Below are 18,401 nucleotides of genomic sequence, written 5' to 3'. Positions count from 1 at the left end.
TATTGTTTTTTTCCTGGTGCAGTGAGCAGGCAAGTGACGCGACTGGGCAGCTACGTGTGTGTTGGATTGTATCTTTCTTCATGCGAGAAGTGCTGGAAATAAAAGTGCCGTTCTTCAGACGTGGTCCCGATCATTTTGTATGTTACCACAACGAGCTAAACAGAGCTATCTCCAAGGGGGCTCCACCTACTACGGTTCGAGGGTCTGCCAGCTCAAGTTTGGTAACACTGGGGGCTCGTCCGGGATTCGTCTGGAAGTAAGAGATCGTTTTTTATTCAGCAAGAGAGAAAAAAAAAATGCATAGAAAGAGACGGCGCTCAGCAGCGAATGGCCCCTTCACCCAAGCGGCGGTGCAGCAAAGGGGAGCCCTTGGTGAGTCAGCAGCGTCATCAGGAGCCAACTATACTCCCGCTGCACCATTGTCCACCACAGCTTTCTCCCCTTTCACTGGCCAAGTGATTAACCCTTACGCCCAAATTAACAGTGACCGTTTTATCACGAGTACTCCTGTTTCCCGTGCTCAAGCACCTTTTCCCCCACAGACTGTGTCACAATTCACCTCTTGTGTGCCCTCACATGTAACACCAAGCCATGCAGTGCAGGGCCAGATTTATGATCACGTTTCCCCTAGAACCGAACCTCCCCCTCCCCAGCTCCCACCACCTTCCACACGCCACAGAGGCCTCATGGACAGCAGTGATGATGAATATGATTATGGACAGAGAGAGAGAATCCCCACACTGCGGCCAGGTCAGTTTGATGGGACTGGTGCATGGCAGGACTTTATCTACCAGTTTGAGAGTTGTGCTAAAGCCAATCACTGGACAGAAAAGACTATGGCCGTGCAGCTGAGGTTCAGCCTGACTGGGGCAGCTGGGGCAATTGTCCATAAAAACCCACGGTCTGCTCGGTGGAGTTATCAGCGCATCGTGGAGGAGATCGAGGCTGCCTATGGACCTTGCTCAGAGTATGCTGCAGCTGTTGGCATAGAGCTGAGACAAAGAACCAGAAAACCAGGTGAAAGCCTACACACACTGAGAGATGACATTTATGAAAATGTTTCGATTGCATATGCTGATCGTGGAGAGTTGGAGCAGGATGCCATTGGTGTAGAGATATTCACAAATGCCCTGGCCGACGCTGAGCTGGTACAGAAACTCCTAGAGGGAAGGCCGAGTACCCTGGCGGGAGCCTACAACATAGCTCGCAAGTATGAAACAACCAGAAGGGCTGCACAGGCAGTTGCACAGCTAATGCGGCCAGGTGCTGCCAGTGCTAATGAACGGAAAACAAGAGCGGCTACAGTACGTGAAGATGATAACATGCTCCACTCTGGGGAGCCAGAGAGAGTGGCCCTGTGGCGCATTGAACAACCAGATGGGGCGCCAAGACCTCTCCGCACATGGCGACCCAATAAAACTGACAGGCCTTAGAAAATGGACTCCAGAGACATTGTTTGCCACAACTGTTCTGGCATCGGACACATCCAGAAAAATTGCCCTTCCCCCCGTCGACCCAAACCACCGGCAGCAAACATCACACCAGCACCTGCCTCAGGCACAGTCATCGTGAATGCTAGACGTCAAGAGGAGGAGGAAATGTGTGTGCAGGTGACAATTTATGGACTAGAAATCGCTGCCTTGCTTGACTCTGGGGCACGGAGGAATGTACTTTCTCTCCATCGTTACAACAACTTCCCTGCCAAAGCCAGACCCCCTATCCAACCATCGACCGCAGAGGTCCTGCAGGGCGTTTGGCCAGGAGGCCTGGCGGTCCTGGGAGAAATCACTGCTCCAGTCCTCATTGGAAACCATGTGACTAATGTGAACTTCATCATGGCCGACACAGCCGAGAATACAGACGTTATCTTGGGGCATCCTTTCCTGCTACAGGCGCAGGCCTGTCTGGATTATGGCCGTGGAAAAATAACCCTCTTCGGAAAAGAAACACCCCGCATCGTCACCAGTTCAGGACCTGAGGTGCACCTCGTCAAAGTGGCACGCAAGACTGTGTTGGAGCCGGGGCGTGAGTACATTGTGCCTGGCACCACGCACCTCCATCCCACTGCTGCTGGTGAGCTCATGCTAAGCCCTGCTAAGAGCTTTGTCAAAAGACACCATGTGCTTGTAGCCCGTGCTGTTGTGCAGGCAAGGCAGGCAGTGGGTATCCCCATCAGAGTTTTCAATCCTGGTGCTACGCCCATCACACTGAGAAGGGGGACTGTTGCCAGTGTCCTCCAGCCTGCCAACGTTCTAGAGGAGGTAGGGCCTTGCCCCTCCAAAGTTACAGAAGCTCCTGATCATGTCCCCAACCACCTGCAGACACTTTATGCTGAGAGCTGTGTGAACCTGCCGGAGGAGGACCGCTGGAGGTTGGCTGGGCTGTTAACATCTTTCAGCGACGTTTTCTCCACCGGGCCCACTGACCTAGGCCGCACCAGCCTCGTCAAGCACGACATCCTGACCACACCGGGGCCTCCAGTCAAACAGCAACCTCGCAGAATGGCTCAAGATAAGCAGCTCGCAGCAGACCAGCAGTTGCAACAGAGCCTAAAATCAGGCGTCGCGCAGCTCAGCAACAGCAGCTGGGCAGCACCAATCGTCATGGTGCGCAAAAAGGACCAGAGCCCACGCCTGTGTGTGGATTACAGATCCTTAAACGATCGCACCATCAAAGATGCATACCCCCTGCCACGCATACAGGACACTCTAGACACGTTATCCTCTGCCAAGTATTTTACCACGCTGGACTTGACATCAGGGTACTGGCAGGTGGAGTTGACACCCAGAGCCCGCAAAGCCGCCGCCTTCTGTACCCGAAAGGGGCTTTTTGAGTGGAATGTGATGCCGTTTGGACTTTGTAATGCACCGGCTACATTCCAGCGGCTTATGGACAGAGTCTTGGCGGGGCTACAGTGGGAAACATGTCTCGTCTACCTGGATGACATCATTGTCCTGGGAAGGGACATCACTGAGATGTTAGAGCGGCTCTACCAGGTGTTCAGCAGGCTACGTGAGGCCAACTTAAAACTGAAACCATCCAAGTGTTGCTTGTTCCAGGAACAGGTTGCCTTCCTCGGACACATTGTCTCCGCCAGAGGCATTGCCACTGATCCAGAGAAAGTAAGGAAAGTGGCAGAGTGGCCAATGCCCCAGAATGTGACAGAGGTGCGTCAGTTCGTTGGTTTGGCGTCCTTCTATCGGCGCTTCGTGGAAGATTTCGCCACCATAGCCAAGCCACTGCATGAACTTACGAAGAAGTATGCACGCTTTCACTGGACAGCCGAGTGTCAGGGGGGGTTCGAGGAACTAAAAAAAAGACTAACATCATCGCCTGTTCTTGGCTACCCCCTTGACCGTGGCGAATTCTTCCTGGATACTGATGCCAGTGACTGGGGAATAGGAGCTGTCCTCTCCCAGCTGCAGGGGGGGGAGGAGAGAGTTCTGGCATATGGCAGCAGAAGACTGTCCCCCACAGAACAGAACTATTGGACTACCAGACGTGAGCTCCTGGCAGTAGTAGAGTTCACCTCTCATTTCAGACAGTACCTACTGGGACGACCATTCACTGTACGAACCAACCACAGCAGCCTGCGCTGGCTGACCCGGCTACGGGAGCCAGATGGGCAGCTGGCTCGTTGGCTGGAGAAACTGGCGGAGTATGACTTCCAAGTGGTTCACCGTCCTGGGAGACACCATCAGAACGCTGATGCACTGTCCAGGAGGCCGTGTAGAGCTTCATGCCCCTGCACTGTGCCACAGCCCAGCCCCAGCAGCGAACGGTGTCACGATATGGGAGTGCAGTGCGACCTAACAGGCACCCCAGCTGCGGAGGCCCTCATCACAAGATCCCCAGAGCAACCTCTAGTGGGGGTAGTCGACACCCACAAAAGTCACGACCGCGACTACACCTCGTCTCATCCCAGCATCCAAATGGTGAGTGAATCTCCACAGGCCAATCTGTTCAGTGGGTGGACCCATGAGCAGATGAGAGCTGCCCAAATGACTGATTCAGACCTAGCACCTGTGTGGAAGTGGGTTGAGGAAGGGGGTGGGCGACCTGCTTGGGCTGACATAGCACACTGTAGCGCTGCCACCAAAGCTTATTGGGCACAGTGGAAAAGACTTTACCAGAGAAATGGGATTCTAATGAGACAGTTCTATTGCGGCGAAGGAGAAGTGTTCTATCCACAGATCCTGCTCCCCCATGCTTATCGCACTGCTGTGATGGAGCAGATGCATGATGGCCCTGTGGGTGGCCATTTTGGAGTGGAGAGGACCCTCACTCGTCTGCAGACAAGGTATTTCTGGTACAACATGAAAGACGACGTCACACTGTGGTGCCGCACCTGCACCAAATGTGCTGCTAAAGCTCGCCCAAAGAAAAGTCCTCGAGCAACAATGGGCACAGTTAAAGTGGGTGCCCCCATGGAGAGGATTGCCGTCGACTTGATGGGCCCATTAAACGAGACGGAAAGACATAATCGCTACATACTGGTGGTGAGCGACTATTTCAGTAAGTGGGTGGAAGCATATCCTGTTCCCAACCAGGAAGCAACCAGAGTAGCTGACAAGATTGCATCTGAGTGGGTGTGCAGGTATGGGGCCCCACATTCACTGCATAGTGACCAAGGCACCAACTTCGAGTCGGCGGTGTTTCGGGAGATGTGCAGTCTGTTGCAGATTGAAAAGAAACACACCACTCCATTTCGGCCCCAATCTGACGGCCAAGTGGAGCGCTTTAATGCCACTCTACAGAAGATCCTGGCCACTACAGCTGACAGGTGCTATTGGGACTGGGATCTGATGATTCCTTATGCCGTCATGGCGTATCGGACAACTAAGCACAGCTCCACCGGACTGTCCCCCAATATGATGCTCTTTGGACGAGAAATCACTGATCCTATCGATCTGGTTGCGGGCCCGCCCCCAAACAGTGACAGTGTCGCCCCCCTCCCAGATTATGTTGTGCAGCTCCGGGAACGCTTGCAGCTCTGTCACCAACTTGCCCGAGAGACGCTGGGACGATCTGCAGAACGTGCCAAGCGGCAGTATGACAAAAACATCTGCCAAGTCCAATACAAGGTCGGGGATGCAGTATGGCAGGGGTCTTCAACGTTTTACAGGCCAGGGACCCCCAAACTGATGGAGAGTTGGAGCAGGGACCCCCTACTATTTATATGGCATACAATTGTGTTTTATATTTAACGGGGCCTAGTGCCTTGTATAAACATAGGTCCTCTGTTACTGTACATTCAATACTAAGCTATTCAAATAATAAACAGGTTAATATATTCATGTTTTTATTTTAAACATGTACAAGGTACAGGGTGGCCGTGCCACTGCCTTTTATAAACAAACATCTTGCATACAACACTGAGCTATTCAAATAATCCACAGATTTTAACTTTAACCCCCTGGAGTCTGAGGCCTTTTCAGAGACTTTGAGGCAGTTGTCACCACCTTGACATTTTCAAGTACTTCAACTAACTGTAAACATCTATGCAAAAGTGACACATATGGTTGTATTCGGAAAAGCCTAACAAAAAACAATATGAGAGTGAAGTGAATGTAATACAAACAAGTTTTATATAAATTGAGGGGAAACACAACTGTACAAAAAAACAAGTTTTAGAGGTCTTCAAACAGTGCAAGAAAACACACTATAAATATATCTAGCCAAGACTTTTGAAGGTTGAACCTTGTAAACAAAAGTGTTGGCTGCATAAAAGTAAAAAGTGCAGTCAGAAATGTTTTTTTGTTTTCACACAAACTGTAAAAAAGTAATTGTAACTCCAGGCAGTGTCTCTGAGCGTTGAATACTAATTAGATGGGTGTGTAACACCCCTGATTCCCCCCACCCCCCTGTCACTCTCCATGTGATAAATGTCTGTCAGTAGCCCCTTTCACACTGCCGAATAACCCGCGTTTAATTCGCGAATTTAGCGTGTCCGCTGTTGCGTTCACACTGCCGACCCGGGCTGCCGCGTCAACCTGACTCGCCTTTCGACCCGCGTCGGACCCTAGTCTTTTTGCCGAGCCGAGTTTGATGTGAACACAATCGACGCGGGTCGGACGTGGGCGTGACGTGAGGAGTTTAAAAGACAGAATGGACAGCTGATTCAGAACAACAGCGACAGGTGAGGACAAGTTTTACTCTGTTTTAGCCTACATCAAGTTTGAGACATTTTTTAATATGGCCAACTGGGGAGACAAGGAGGTCCGCGAGCTCCTCAGCCTCCGAGCAGAGGACGTTATTTACCGCCACATGTCGGGGACGGTGAAGGATGGACCTCTGCTGGAAGGGCTGGCGAGAAAGATGGGAGAGCGCGGTTTCCCACGCACCGTAAAGTAACATCTCCATGAACTGCATTGCAAAAACGAGTTCTCAAGGTGTCCCGCCATCGTTTGTTTGAAAAATTTGATGCAGACAGGTGTATTTCACCCTACCTCCGGCGTATGGCTTGTGCCTACGTCATTGTACACGCCCAGCATTTTATGTGTTTCGTGTGACGCTCTGCCACTAGGCAACGCCCCCTGAACTCGGCTTCAGGCGACACGGGTCACCCTGACACGCCAAGCGTTCACATTGCTCGACGCGGGTCGAAGGTGCAATTTGGACCCGCTAAGGTAGCGGGTCGCAGTGTGAAAGGGGCTACTGGCAGGACATTGCTGCCTTCCCCCACAAGCTGGCTGAATGGGGCGTGTTCTCACCTGTGAATAGCCACTCAATCACCTGGTACTTTACATGTGAATAGCGATAGGTGTGGCCTAGGAGGCTGCTGCAGTCTGAGACTACAGAAAATCCAAAGATTTCTGTTCACTCTCTTTAAAAAGGGCCACCTATATAATTTATTTTAATATATATATATATATTTGAAAACTAGAAGTTTCAAGGTTTTTAATGGTGTAACTTATATGTTTCAATGACAAAAACTCACAGAGTTACAGATGTGTTTTTGGAGATGTGTAAAAAAATCCCGCCGGCGGGATTTACACTCCAGAGTGTTTGCATGTAGATGGGACAATGAATCCTCAAACCATCTGTGGATGATACTCATCATCTCCAGCTCCACCAGGCAGCAGCCAGCATCTTGACAACATCAGCATGCCGCAGCCGGCTGAGGTCGACAGCAGGGGCCATCCTCCCCCCTCTGCATTGTTACAGAGACCCCGGAGAGTGCGCAGAGCGCCAGAGAGGTTTGGTGACTGGTTATTCTCTAAAGACTGAGAGGTATTTCACCTGACACCATTTACAGTTACATTTTATAGTTATATTTTTCATAAGTTGCACTAAACCAGTATCTGAGTTTACAGATTGCGTGAAGGCACAGACCTATTTGAATGTTATTTGTAGTTTTATACATTGTGGCTGCAGATTATTTTTTTATATGCACTTAACTTTTACTGGGAAATTAGCCTAACTACCTCCTACAGGGTTGTTGTCGGGCAGAAGTCATATATGTACACGCACATTTTTCTGGGCTTTGAAGTATCGTTGTGTATCTTTGCTGACAGAAATAGTATGATTACCATGATAATGTAATGACTTTGCTATTTTTGTGTTGTAAGCTTCGCCGATAAGTAACTTCTCTTCCAGGTGAGAAAGTATGGACATTTACTGGGCATTTGCCACGGTGTTATGCTGTTTTTTTCCCCCAGAGGATTTCTTCAAGTACTGTGGGAAAAATTGACACTCATGGGAAATGTTTATTGAGAATTGTTCATTGTATTTTGTAACAGTACTGGAGTGATGTTAAGGTTTTAATCATCATCCAGTGTGGGGGTAGTGTTACAGGCTCAGCCTTTTACTGTGATTTGTTATGTGGGAGGGACTAGTTTTTCAGATAGTATGTCAGCAGCGCATGCTGGGAAGGTGTATTGTTTTTTTCCTGGTGCAGTGAGCAGGCAAGTGACGCGACTGGGCAGCTACGTGTGTGTTGGATTGTATCTTTCTTCATGCGAGAAGTGCTGGAAATAAAAGTGCCGTTCTTCAGACGTGGTCCCGATCATTTTGTATGTTACCACAACGAGCTAAACAGAGCTATCTCCAAGGGGGCTCCACCTACTACGGTTCGAGGGTCTGCCAGCTCAAGTTTGGTAACAGTGCACTTACCTGCAGTTTGTAGACCTATATTAGCATAATTTACAGATATTTTCTAAATTAGAATTAAATTTGACATTTTCTCAAAGAAATTAGAAATTACATTATTTAACATCAAACGTGGACGTGATAGTGTGTTCAGAGTCCACTGAATTAACATATTTCTGATATCTAGTGCTTACAATATGAAAGTTCGTAAGTAGTAGTAAAACTAAACCAGGCTGCATAAAAACAAAAAACTTTCACTCTGTGAAAACGCGTGACAAAAACATCTTTTTTTCTTCTCTCCACAAAATTACTTCAAATGGTTTTATTTTGAAGGACTGCTGCATTTTCTGGTGAGCTCACAGCCGCAGCTACAGCAGAAATGGGACCCAGCGCAACGGAGTCTAAAAACCATAAAATGTTTAAATCCAATGGAGTTTCGGTATCTTTACCGAAACACTCCTATTGGTTTGACTTCTGGATCTTTGCGCTCTTCGACGTCGCGTTATTCCTCTTCATATATTTTATAGTTCCTTAAAACAGGTACGTGGGAGTGAGCACAGAAGTTTCTAGAGACCAGGGCGGCTACGGAAGTGGCTAAGCGAATGAGCTAGTTTTTAAAAACTCCTTGGAAACTCAGGACTAAAGACAAAGATATATAGCTGAAAGTTTATTATTTGGCTTTTTTTTTACGAGTGTTGTTGATTTATGTGTTTTATATATCTTTGTCTTTAGTCCTGAGCTTGTTTCTAATATTTATCCATTTTGAAGCACCTCCGTCCCTGCTTTTACGCAGCTTGTTATGGCATTTGATGAATGCAAGGTAGTTACAATATGGGTATGCTGATTTAAAAGCGGTGTTAATCATCATAGTGACATGGGAACTTTTATCAAAACTTAGATGTGCTTGTTTTGAGTTTTTCAAGTGTACTTCAGAGCAGGTTTTGTCACGTCTTTGATTAAACAGTTGTGTAAAGTGCTCGTTTCTGTTAAAGGTTTGTCTCTTGGACTTTTTAGCCTGCGGATATGGACCACTGGCCCTGCCCTGCTGTCCGGGGAGCTAACACAGCTTTGACTGAATTTAACGCCTTGTTACTGGATACCACATCTGAAGTTCCCATAGCTGCGTCCACAGATGAGCAAGTTGTACATGAGGCATCTGAACTACAGAAATCCCACAGTGACTGTGGACTGACTGATGGTGTGGATAAAGTCCTCCTGTTGTAAAAATGAACCATACAAATTTGAAGTATTTATTTAATTGAAAACTCATAATGCCCTGACTGACAGGGGCATAATGGCGTCCTCAGGATGGCCCTTGGGACTTAAAAGGTGTAATCACTGTAAAATCACTAAGACAGTTTTCACTGTAAATGTTTGCCTGTTTTATATGTTTGTCTTATTTGCTGTATACATCTTCCCTGGTGACATTCTCACAAACCAAACAAGGTGCTGGGAAGTAGAGAGCAACTTTGAATCTGGAAATGTGTGTTTTGTCGCAATAAGCCATATTGGTTGGTATTAGGACCAATGAAGACATGAAAGAATTAAGCCTGTTTTTGCACACAAGTAACTGTGTTGTGGAGCACACAAAAGGCTTGGCAATTTGCACATGGACAATACAACAAATAAAGTGTTTTGCCTGCCTGTTGAATGTAGACCGTTTGATTTTAGTTCTCCAGATGATGCTGTATTCACATTCATACACATGCCTTGTCTTTCATGCAAAACCAAGCTAAATAGTTGGGCATATTTATATACTTGTCTTAAAATGATATAATTTGATTATTGTACTTCTCATGTTAGAGCACACCATTTGGTGTTCATTTCCGGGGGATTTTTTTAACGACTTAAGTTGAAGTTTAAGAATGAAGTTTGTTCAGTATGAAAACTTTAATTTCGAATTTTATTTTGAAGAAGGGTTAACGTTTCCGCTTTGCAAGTAATTACTAGCGAGCGGAATGCTATGTTGTGATAGTTTGTTCGTGACTTTTAGAAGTAGTTGCTACTGTCTCCGAAATGGAAAGCGCCCTTCAAGTGGAAAACACAGGTCCGTTTTATTTGAGGGATCAGTAAGTTCTCACGGCTAACTGCGTGGCCGCTTTCGCGTGAGCTCGTGCCCTAGCTAAGAGCTGTGATTGTAGCGAGCTAATGTAAATTGCGAAACATTAAATGGCTTCGAATCAAATTGACCACATACAAGAACAGCTCGTTTCGTTGTCCTTTGTGAATGGAATGATAAATTTATCCTTGTGGCATTCTGACATGTTCTAAACGAAACAGGTTGAAGGTATATTTTTAAGGGGCTAACTTGAGCTAAATGATTATTGGAAAAGTTACTGAGCAATTATTCCGTAAATTTTGATAAACAGTTGTATTTGTCTGGACGTTCCCAAACATGGCGATGCCTTTAATAATTATGAATATAATTAGAAATGTGTGATATTTGTGAGAGATTCTGTGACCATTAAAAATGTGCCAAATATGACCAGGTGACCTGCTGAAGGCGTGCAATCATCAGAGGTTGTGACCCTTTCTGTAATATCAGAATATCACAGGGTAGCACTTCTTGGCTAAAAGCCATAAAAATGTGAGCTGACGTGGCAAGAGGACAATAGTCATTCCTCAGAGACGTATCACGACCCCATCTACCCTCCTGTCTGCGGTTAAACAGATATATTCCTGCCGCTATCATCCCTGAGGCTGCTGATCCCTCCTCTGCGGCTGCTTTCTGCAGCTATGTGGCAAGTAGCTCAGCGGAGAGATGTCCTTGATTATGAAAAGCTCGATGAGTTTGTGACACTGGTGACGGCAACAGTCCCAGACCTGCTCAGCCCAAAGCAGAGAGGAAAACTGCTTCTCCGACTGCGAGCGAAAGTGAGTCAGCGGGTATCAGAGGTACAAAAATATCCTAAAATTAAGTAGGTCTTAATAGACATAGGAATAAACATGTCTTTCTTTACAGATTATTCTAGAGTTGTGCAGAAGTGAGGAAACTGCCAAAATGTCCTGTGTGCAGCCACACCTAGAGCGAATCCGCCCACCAGGATACACAGGAGTAAGCAAGAAAAGGGATTTTCACATCTGACAAATCAAAATCCCTAAAAATCAAATGGAAACATGTCAGTGCCCTCTGTCACTGTCTTGTCTCTTGTAATTTTTGATCAGATGGAGCAGTGTCTGCTGATACTGTGATCATAGTACCAATAACAATGTTTTGTTTCAGAGTGGGGATGCAGAGGTGGATGCAGAGGAGGCCATTTTTGTGGAACAAATCCAAACACTACTGAAAGACCCAGCAGAGAGGAAGCACTTTTACCAGGTAAGGCAGCTTAACACATGTACGTGTGGCCCCTTTCAGACAGGCTGACATTTCTAATGATAACTACCGTGGGGCTTAAACCTGCAAGTGCAATCTTAACAGGTCTGACTTTGAAACGTGTGTGCATCATTGTCAGCACAGTACAAGACACTGTTACACCAACATGTGCTTGTAGACACAGTATAAATTCAGCTTAATTTGAGAAAGATTCTACTTTTCTGAGACATGCTACAGATCACATCATTAAATGAATAAATAAAACTAAAACAGCACTGTCTGAACTTGACTACTCCATGGATTTCCCGACAGTCATTCGATGCAGCGTGAGCCTCAAGAATGGCAGAAACTCTCCTTTGTGCTCATTAAACATCCACAAGTAAGAAGCCAAATAGAGACCCTGATCTTTTCAGAAATCCTAAATATTTTTTTCAAACATGTTATTTTGAATTCCTCCCATTAACCTAAAGTATGTTTTACACAACCATAGCAAGTTTGGGATTTCACGATGAGAGTGATGTCTGAAAAGGGCTTATAATCCATGCACTTCATTGTTTTTAATGTGCCTCTTTGTTGTTGTGGTTTGGAGTAACTGTTCTCTTTCATTCTTTCGTTCCCAGGAGGTTTTTCCAGAAGATTATGGCCTCAGCTATGACACGGACATGCAGCTTCTCGTGTGGGAATTTCTTTCCAAACTGGAGAGACTTCTGCCAGTGCCAGACCTGGCTCAGGTAGGAACTGACCTCCCTGCTGACGGGAAAAACTCCATACTGTGTATGCCCCTGTATTTTTAGTTTGAAATAATGTCATTCATAACTAAAAGCGTTGTTTTTATGTTTCTCCAGTATTGGTGTTTTATTATTCCCAGTACTACTAGCAGTTTTGGTAGAAGTAGTTTAAGTGTATTAATGGATGGCTTTAACTTTGAACACTTTGCCCTCTAACACGACTCTATAATTACATTGGAATTTAAGCTACCGCATTGACAAGTTCGCTTTCACCCACAAACAGACTGTTTCATGGCTGACCTCTGGCCCCTCTGTACTGAAGGAATGTTTACAAGCACTCTGTAATCCTGACGACTTGAGTTCTCTCCTGCAACACCACAAAAACCTCGAGTCCCTTGGAGCACAAGGTAAAGCAGATAGATAAGCCATCTTAAAAAGTTGCTGCAAAACTAGCGGCTGATTTACTTTCTAATTACTGTGTGAGTGGTGTACTTTCACATCAAGTGCAAATGACTGTGTAAATCTACACGGAAGGTTTGCTTTGCTCATGTCGGTTTGGGAACTAGGGGAGTAGCGGGGAGTGTGCTTCGGCTGTGTTTTCCGCACTGGAAACTAGTTCCCAAACCGACATGAGCAAAGCAAACCTTCCGTGTAGATTTACACAGTCATTTGCACTTGATGTGGAAGTACACCACTCACACAGTAATTAGAAGGTAAATCAAATAAATTAATTCACGTTGGGCGAAATATTTCGAGTGGCGACGCTGGCAACGCTAGCATGTATGTATTACGCGCAACCAAGCAGTGGTCAGTGCTGTGAGATTCGGACAATGCCTGGGTCGCCAGGAAAACGCTCCCACACACTCATTTATGTATCGGGAATGCGGGGATACACTTAATTTGGCCTGGGGGTGGCATATCCCTTTAATAAAAATTATACAAATAATTATTTTTTCAAACTAAGATTCATTGGCCTTGGCTCATTTTCTGTGAGGAACATAAATCAGAAAGAAAATTCAATGACCCCCCCCTGTATACCCCCCCTTCACATTTATATTACATACAGGGTCTTCGGGTCCACTGGACCCGGGGCTAGTGAAAGTGTGGAAATCATAGGTCCTGTGCACCCATATTTTCCCTTACTCCTCTCTGGGCCTCTGTGTGTGTGTATGTTGGTAATTTACCAACTTTGTTGCAAAATTAGAGCACCCAACACTGTCTGAACCCAGATTCCCACACATTTCACCCTCTGTCTTGCGGGAACCAATATTGGGGACCTGACACTATAAAAAGCTCTGTCAGCGTGGTTCCATACCACAACTGATCAAGATGGCAAAGCGACTCTCTGTTCAGGCTGCCTTACAGTTGATAGTTGAAGAGACAGAGGGTTTTGATGGTGATGCAGAGGAAGTAGAATGTGAGGATCACCCGAAATGATCATGGACCATAATGCCACAAAAGGAGGGGTAGACAACCTCGATAAGCTGGTGACTGCTTACAGCTGCAAACGGAAGACCCTATAATGGCCTCTGGTGATATTCTTTGATATGTTGGATATCTCCTCGTACAACGCCTTCGTCATTTGGATGTCACTGAGCCCAGAGTGGAATGGGGGAAAGCTGCAGAAGAGGCGTCTCTTTCTTGAGGAATTGGGGAAAATGTTGGTGAGACCTCAGATTGAGAGAAGACGACATCTTCCAAGAACCCCAATCTCTGCAGCCATTGTGAGGAGGATTCAGGGGGAAGATGATGGTGCCACATTCTCCCAAATTACAGAACTACCATCTGCAGAGCCTGAAGTAAGTGTTTGATGCTGTTGCAGTATAATAATTCATGTTTCTGAGAGAGAGAAGTGTTAGTAAAGATCCTTATCTTTTCATTATTCTAGATGGTCGGCAACAACAAAAAGAAGCGCTGTGAAGTGTGTGGACCCAAGAAGGACATAAAAACACAATATACATGCACCCAGTGCAAGAAGTACATATGCAATACACACACAGTGAAACTCTGCCCCTCGTGTGGTATAGTCTGGTATGAAAATAGCCGTATTCAATGGGGCTAAAGTGTTGTTCAGACAGATGTTGTGTAAACTGACCTGACTAGGTTGAATATCTAATGAAATTCAAATAAATAACACTTGCTTCATTTGTACATGTGTTGATTACTTTCCAGTTATAACTGTTTTATGATGAATTTCCTTATTTTGTTACATTTTAATAAGAAAATGAACAAAAACGAGTGGCATTTTTATTCATAAATTTAATTTAACAAAGGTAAAGGGAAAAAATGTAACATATTTGTTGTTTATAATACTTGCAATAAAGTAAACATCTGCAGAGTATTTAAAAAAAAAAAAAGGTTTGATTATGTTGAATTAAAACCCCCAAAATGCAATGGGTCCACCAGACCCAGCAGGACTCCCTGTGTAACAAAAAGACGAGGACCCTATGAGGGTTAAACACAACACTAAACTATAAAAATAGAAATACATGTGCTTTACCATAATTCCTCCAAGACCATAATATTTCAGAGGAAAACGTACTTTAAGAAACCATCTTTGATACTCGAGTCATTTTTCTTGTCAAAAACATGCTCAGGTCACTCTGGGGTCAGAGATTATTTTCTAAAGCCTCGTTTCCACTATGCAGTCCGGTACGGGTCGGTTCAGAACGGTACAGGTCGCTTTGGGGTCAGCTTGCGTTCCCACTGTACAAAGGGGACCCTCAGGGGTGGGCGGAGTGCGTGCCGCAGCGTAAATAGCAAATAACAAATAACATCCATAATTTCGAACCACCTCCAAGCTTCTTCAGCTTAATGCAACACTGGCTCGCGGTGCGGTTGAAACCACTCTCTGCCATTTTTGCGGCAATCAGCTGGAAAACTTTTTCGTTTCGCACAGCGCCATCGAGCTCCCGCTGCACAGCCTCCTCACCAACAACGGAGAGCAGAGCCTGGAACCGGTCCTGTGTGCTAGGTACCCAAAGCTACAAGGTTACAAAAATGGCAACGGGTTCCATGGGACCGATACGCTTTCGTGGTAATGGAAACACTGAAATAAGCGAACCGTTCCGAACCGACCCGTACCGGACTGCATAGTGGAAACAGGGCTTAAGATTCTGAATCAATCAGCTGAGATAAGCAATTTAATAATCAGAAATTACCACCTGGTATGTAATAATGATAATAATGAGCTTCACCTCCACCTATAGTTCTTCATCATATTGGAATTGTTCAATAATATCACAGTTTGAGTGTAACTGAGGTCTTTTAAGTTTGATAAGTTTTCCTGTTGCTATCAGAACATTAATATTTTGCCATATGTTAAGGCAACATCAAGGAGCTGCTCATATTCTTTGTGTTCTGCATAGGTACCACAGTGGAGATGTCAACTCAGGTGTTCGCCTGTTCCGAGTGTCCATTCTTCCACATGCAGGAGTCCTACCTGCTGCAGCACATCGAGCACAGTCACCCTGAACAGTACAGTAAACTTCAGAAGGCAGCAGAGCCAGCCGAGGCCCCCAAGAGGAAGCGCCAACGTCCCGTGTTCCCACAGCCCTTTCCTATTCACGACAGGCCCGACCCTCACACATGCCAAGTCTGCGGCAAAACATTCACGCGCGCCTCAGATGTGACTCGTCACCAGCGCACTCACACAGGTGAGCGCCCATACACCTGCGAGGAGTGTATGAAGGGCTTCAAGAACTCTTGGGATCTGACGAGACATCAGCGTATTCACACAGGAGAGCGCCCCTTCCTCTGTTCCCAGTGTGGCAAACGGTTCACCCAGATGGGACTGCTCAAGCTGCATTTCGAACGCACCGCCTGTGGCCAGACTGGCAACCCTCCGCTTGACTTAACAACAGAGGTGGTTGTGGCAGAGGACATGTCAGAGAAAGAAGGAGGTCAGTACAAATGCCAGAAATGTGGCGAGAGCTTCAGCAGCATCCTGGATCGAATGAGGCACAGGCAGAGGCACGTGGTTAGACGTCAGTACAAATGCTCACAGTGTGAGAAGATCTACAGCCGAGCCTCAGATCTCAAGAGACACCAGATGAAGCACACGGGTGAGCGGCCATTTGCCTGCGAGTGTGGGAAGAGCTTCACCCATGTGTGGCTTCTGAAGAAGCACCAACAGATCCACATTAAGGAGCGCCCGCATCCCTGTGGAGAGTGCGGAAAGAGTTTCACTCAACTCCAGATCCTCAACAGGCACCGGCTGACCCACAACGGCCGACGGCCATTCCAGTGCTCGGTGTGTGAAAAGAGCTTCACCCAGCTGGCAAGCCTCACGCGTCACGAACGAATCCACACAGGTGAGAGGCCTTATGTCTGCGTCACATGTGACAAGACGTTCCTCACCAATGGAGAGCTGGTGAGACACCAGCGCACCCACAGCAGCCTGCGACCCTTCTGCTGTCCTCAGTGCCCGAAGAGCTTCAAAACAAAACGTTCTCAAATCGAACACCTCAACAGCCACTCAGGCGAGCGTCCATTTGCATGCCCACGCTGTGGGAAGAGGTTCACCAAATCCACCTCACTCATACGTCATAATCTTACCCACACAGGGGAGCGACCTCACCAGTGCTCGCAGTGCAGCAAAGCCTTCATCACATCAGGTGAGCTGCTCCTTCACAAGCGGGTCCACACAGGAGAACGGCCTTATCCGTGCTCCTACTGTGAGAAGAGGTTCAGGTGCTCCTCCGACCTGAACATGCACGTCCGAACGCACACGGGAGAGAAGCCCCACAGCTGTCTGCTCTGCAGGAAGGGCTTCTCTACGTCTACAAGGCTGAAGAGACACATGCGCACCCACGTGGAGAAGGACATGGTTGTGGAATCATTAAGTCTTTGAGCTGTCAGGAGCTAACAGTTTGTACAGTTAAACTTGACTGTTGTCTTTAAAAATAAAAAAATAGAATTTTCTTTTTGGTAAGGCTGATTTTCATGATTCTGTGTTCAGTGTTCAGCTTACAATAAGATGTTATCCAAAATGTAGTGTATTTAGATGAAGAAAAGTGGAGCATACAGCATCTAAAGCAGAGGTCATCAACTGGCGGACCGCGGTCCAGGTCCGGACCGCAAAGCCGTCCCATACGGACCCGGACCTAACCGGCCAAAAACAGAAGGTTATGATAAAACCTAACGGAGCGCTTCCATTTTAACCGACTCAGCTTTTGTAGTCTTTACGGTAGCAGTTTAGCTGGTGTGGAAACCAGAGAGTCTCTATCATGAGGAGAGGGAAAACTGGCGGCTATTTCCGGGTGGTACTGCACTCTAGGGGCGCCAACGAAGCAGTGCAGAGCACGCCGAACTCTATGGTGGTACTATGAAATCCACCTTAGATGCAGCCATTGCTTTTGATAGAATTTTTTATATTTTTTCATTTTAATTTTCCTAAAGGCAGGATAAATTATCCTTTCAAACGGCACTTGGTTAGATTTTTTAGACTCACTAGATTTGTTTAAAATACACATTTATTGTCAGTATTGCATCCCGAGTGACGTCACGCATGTGGCATCACTTTACGGCATGGTCAGTCCTAGCGCTGAGCTAGCAGAGAGGTGTTAGCTCAAATAGTTACAGATTTCAGCACAGCCCTTTTACATACTCTCTGACTAGCCTCTGGTTTAGCTTTGGTTGTTGTTAGCGGCACCAGGTTAGCACTCTGGCACAGTGGACGAGTGCCGTAAAGCAGCCGGTCGTAATCAGCCGTGCGTTCTTCAGATTCCGTTAGCTAGATACTAGCGGATACTGACTCGCAAATGCCAGACCTGTAAGAAAACAGAAAGCTATAACTCCCAGGTTATTGTACTTTCGATATAAATCCACATCCCTCTGTCAGAAATCACAGTATTATTTTCCGGTTTCAGCCACTAGCGGGGACATTTTTTGAGTTATTAGCGCCAGCCCTATGGAAAATGGTCATTCTGCACTCGCTCGCCAGCGCCCCCAGACAAAATCAACTGAACTGCAGCCAAATTTTTTTATAATGGGGCGAATAGGAAGTGGAACGGCTGTCTGTAAGGCTGCGGCTACACGAAAACGTTTTTCACTGTAAACGATACTTTTTCTTATCGTTTCGCTGTCGCGGCCACACGGAGCCGGCGTTCCCACTACCCCAAAACGATAGTTTTTGAGAACGGGTTCCAGAGTGGGAAAGTTTGAAAACGGCCTCGTTTCGTTTCCATTGTTACAGCTAAAACGTTTTTGCGTCAGTCAAACGTTGACGCTGTGAGCCAATTTTAACACTTCTCTATTGTCTCACA

General features: G+C 46.4%; 1 protein-coding gene across 4 annotated transcripts; it reads left to right on the top strand.

The window, feature by feature from the left end:
• Positions 1 to 7,865: 7,865 nt before the first annotated feature.
• Positions 7,866 to 17,058, top strand: LOC142385571 (uncharacterized). 4 transcript variants are annotated; one of them, XM_075472209.1, is made up of 8 exons: positions 7,866 to 8,099; positions 9,106 to 10,138; positions 10,763 to 10,965; positions 11,054 to 11,146; positions 11,315 to 11,410; positions 12,028 to 12,138; positions 12,419 to 12,542; positions 15,504 to 17,058. In XM_075472209.1, the coding sequence occupies exons 2-8, from the start codon at positions 10,108 to 10,110 to the stop codon at positions 16,985 to 16,987; spliced, it is 2,142 nt and encodes a 713-aa protein (XP_075328324.1). In that variant the 5' UTR covers positions 7,866 to 8,099; positions 9,106 to 10,107; the 3' UTR covers positions 16,988 to 17,058. The 4 variants fall into 4 exon arrangements, with proteins under 4 accessions (XP_075328324.1, XP_075328323.1, XP_075328322.1 ...); XM_075472208.1 differs by having other exon boundaries at positions 7,867 to 8,099; positions 9,084 to 10,138; XM_075472207.1 differs by lacking the exon at positions 7,866 to 8,099 and adding an exon at positions 8,132 to 8,631.
• Positions 17,059 to 18,401: the final 1,343 nt, after the last annotated feature.

The sequence above is a fragment of the Odontesthes bonariensis genome, chromosome 8, assembly GCF_027942865.1.
Source record: "Odontesthes bonariensis isolate fOdoBon6 chromosome 8, fOdoBon6.hap1, whole genome shotgun sequence".
Taxonomy (NCBI): domain Eukaryota; kingdom Metazoa; phylum Chordata; class Actinopteri; order Atheriniformes; family Atherinopsidae; genus Odontesthes; species Odontesthes bonariensis.
This window is presented reverse-complemented; position numbering and strand designations above follow the sequence as displayed.

Excerpts from the sequence above, each read along its gene's own strand:
- LOC142385571 (XM_075472209.1), top strand. The coding sequence starts at position 10,108 with ATGGAAAGCGCCCTTCAAGTGGAAAACACAG. Across the intron at positions 10,966-11,053 it reads TTCTCCGACTGCGAGCGAAA|ATTATTCTAGAGTTGTGCAG; the intron begins GTGAGTCAGCGG and ends CTTTCTTTACAG. Across the intron at positions 12,139-12,418 it reads CAGTGCCAGACCTGGCTCAG|ACTGTTTCATGGCTGACCTC; the intron begins GTAGGAACTGAC and ends ACCCACAAACAG.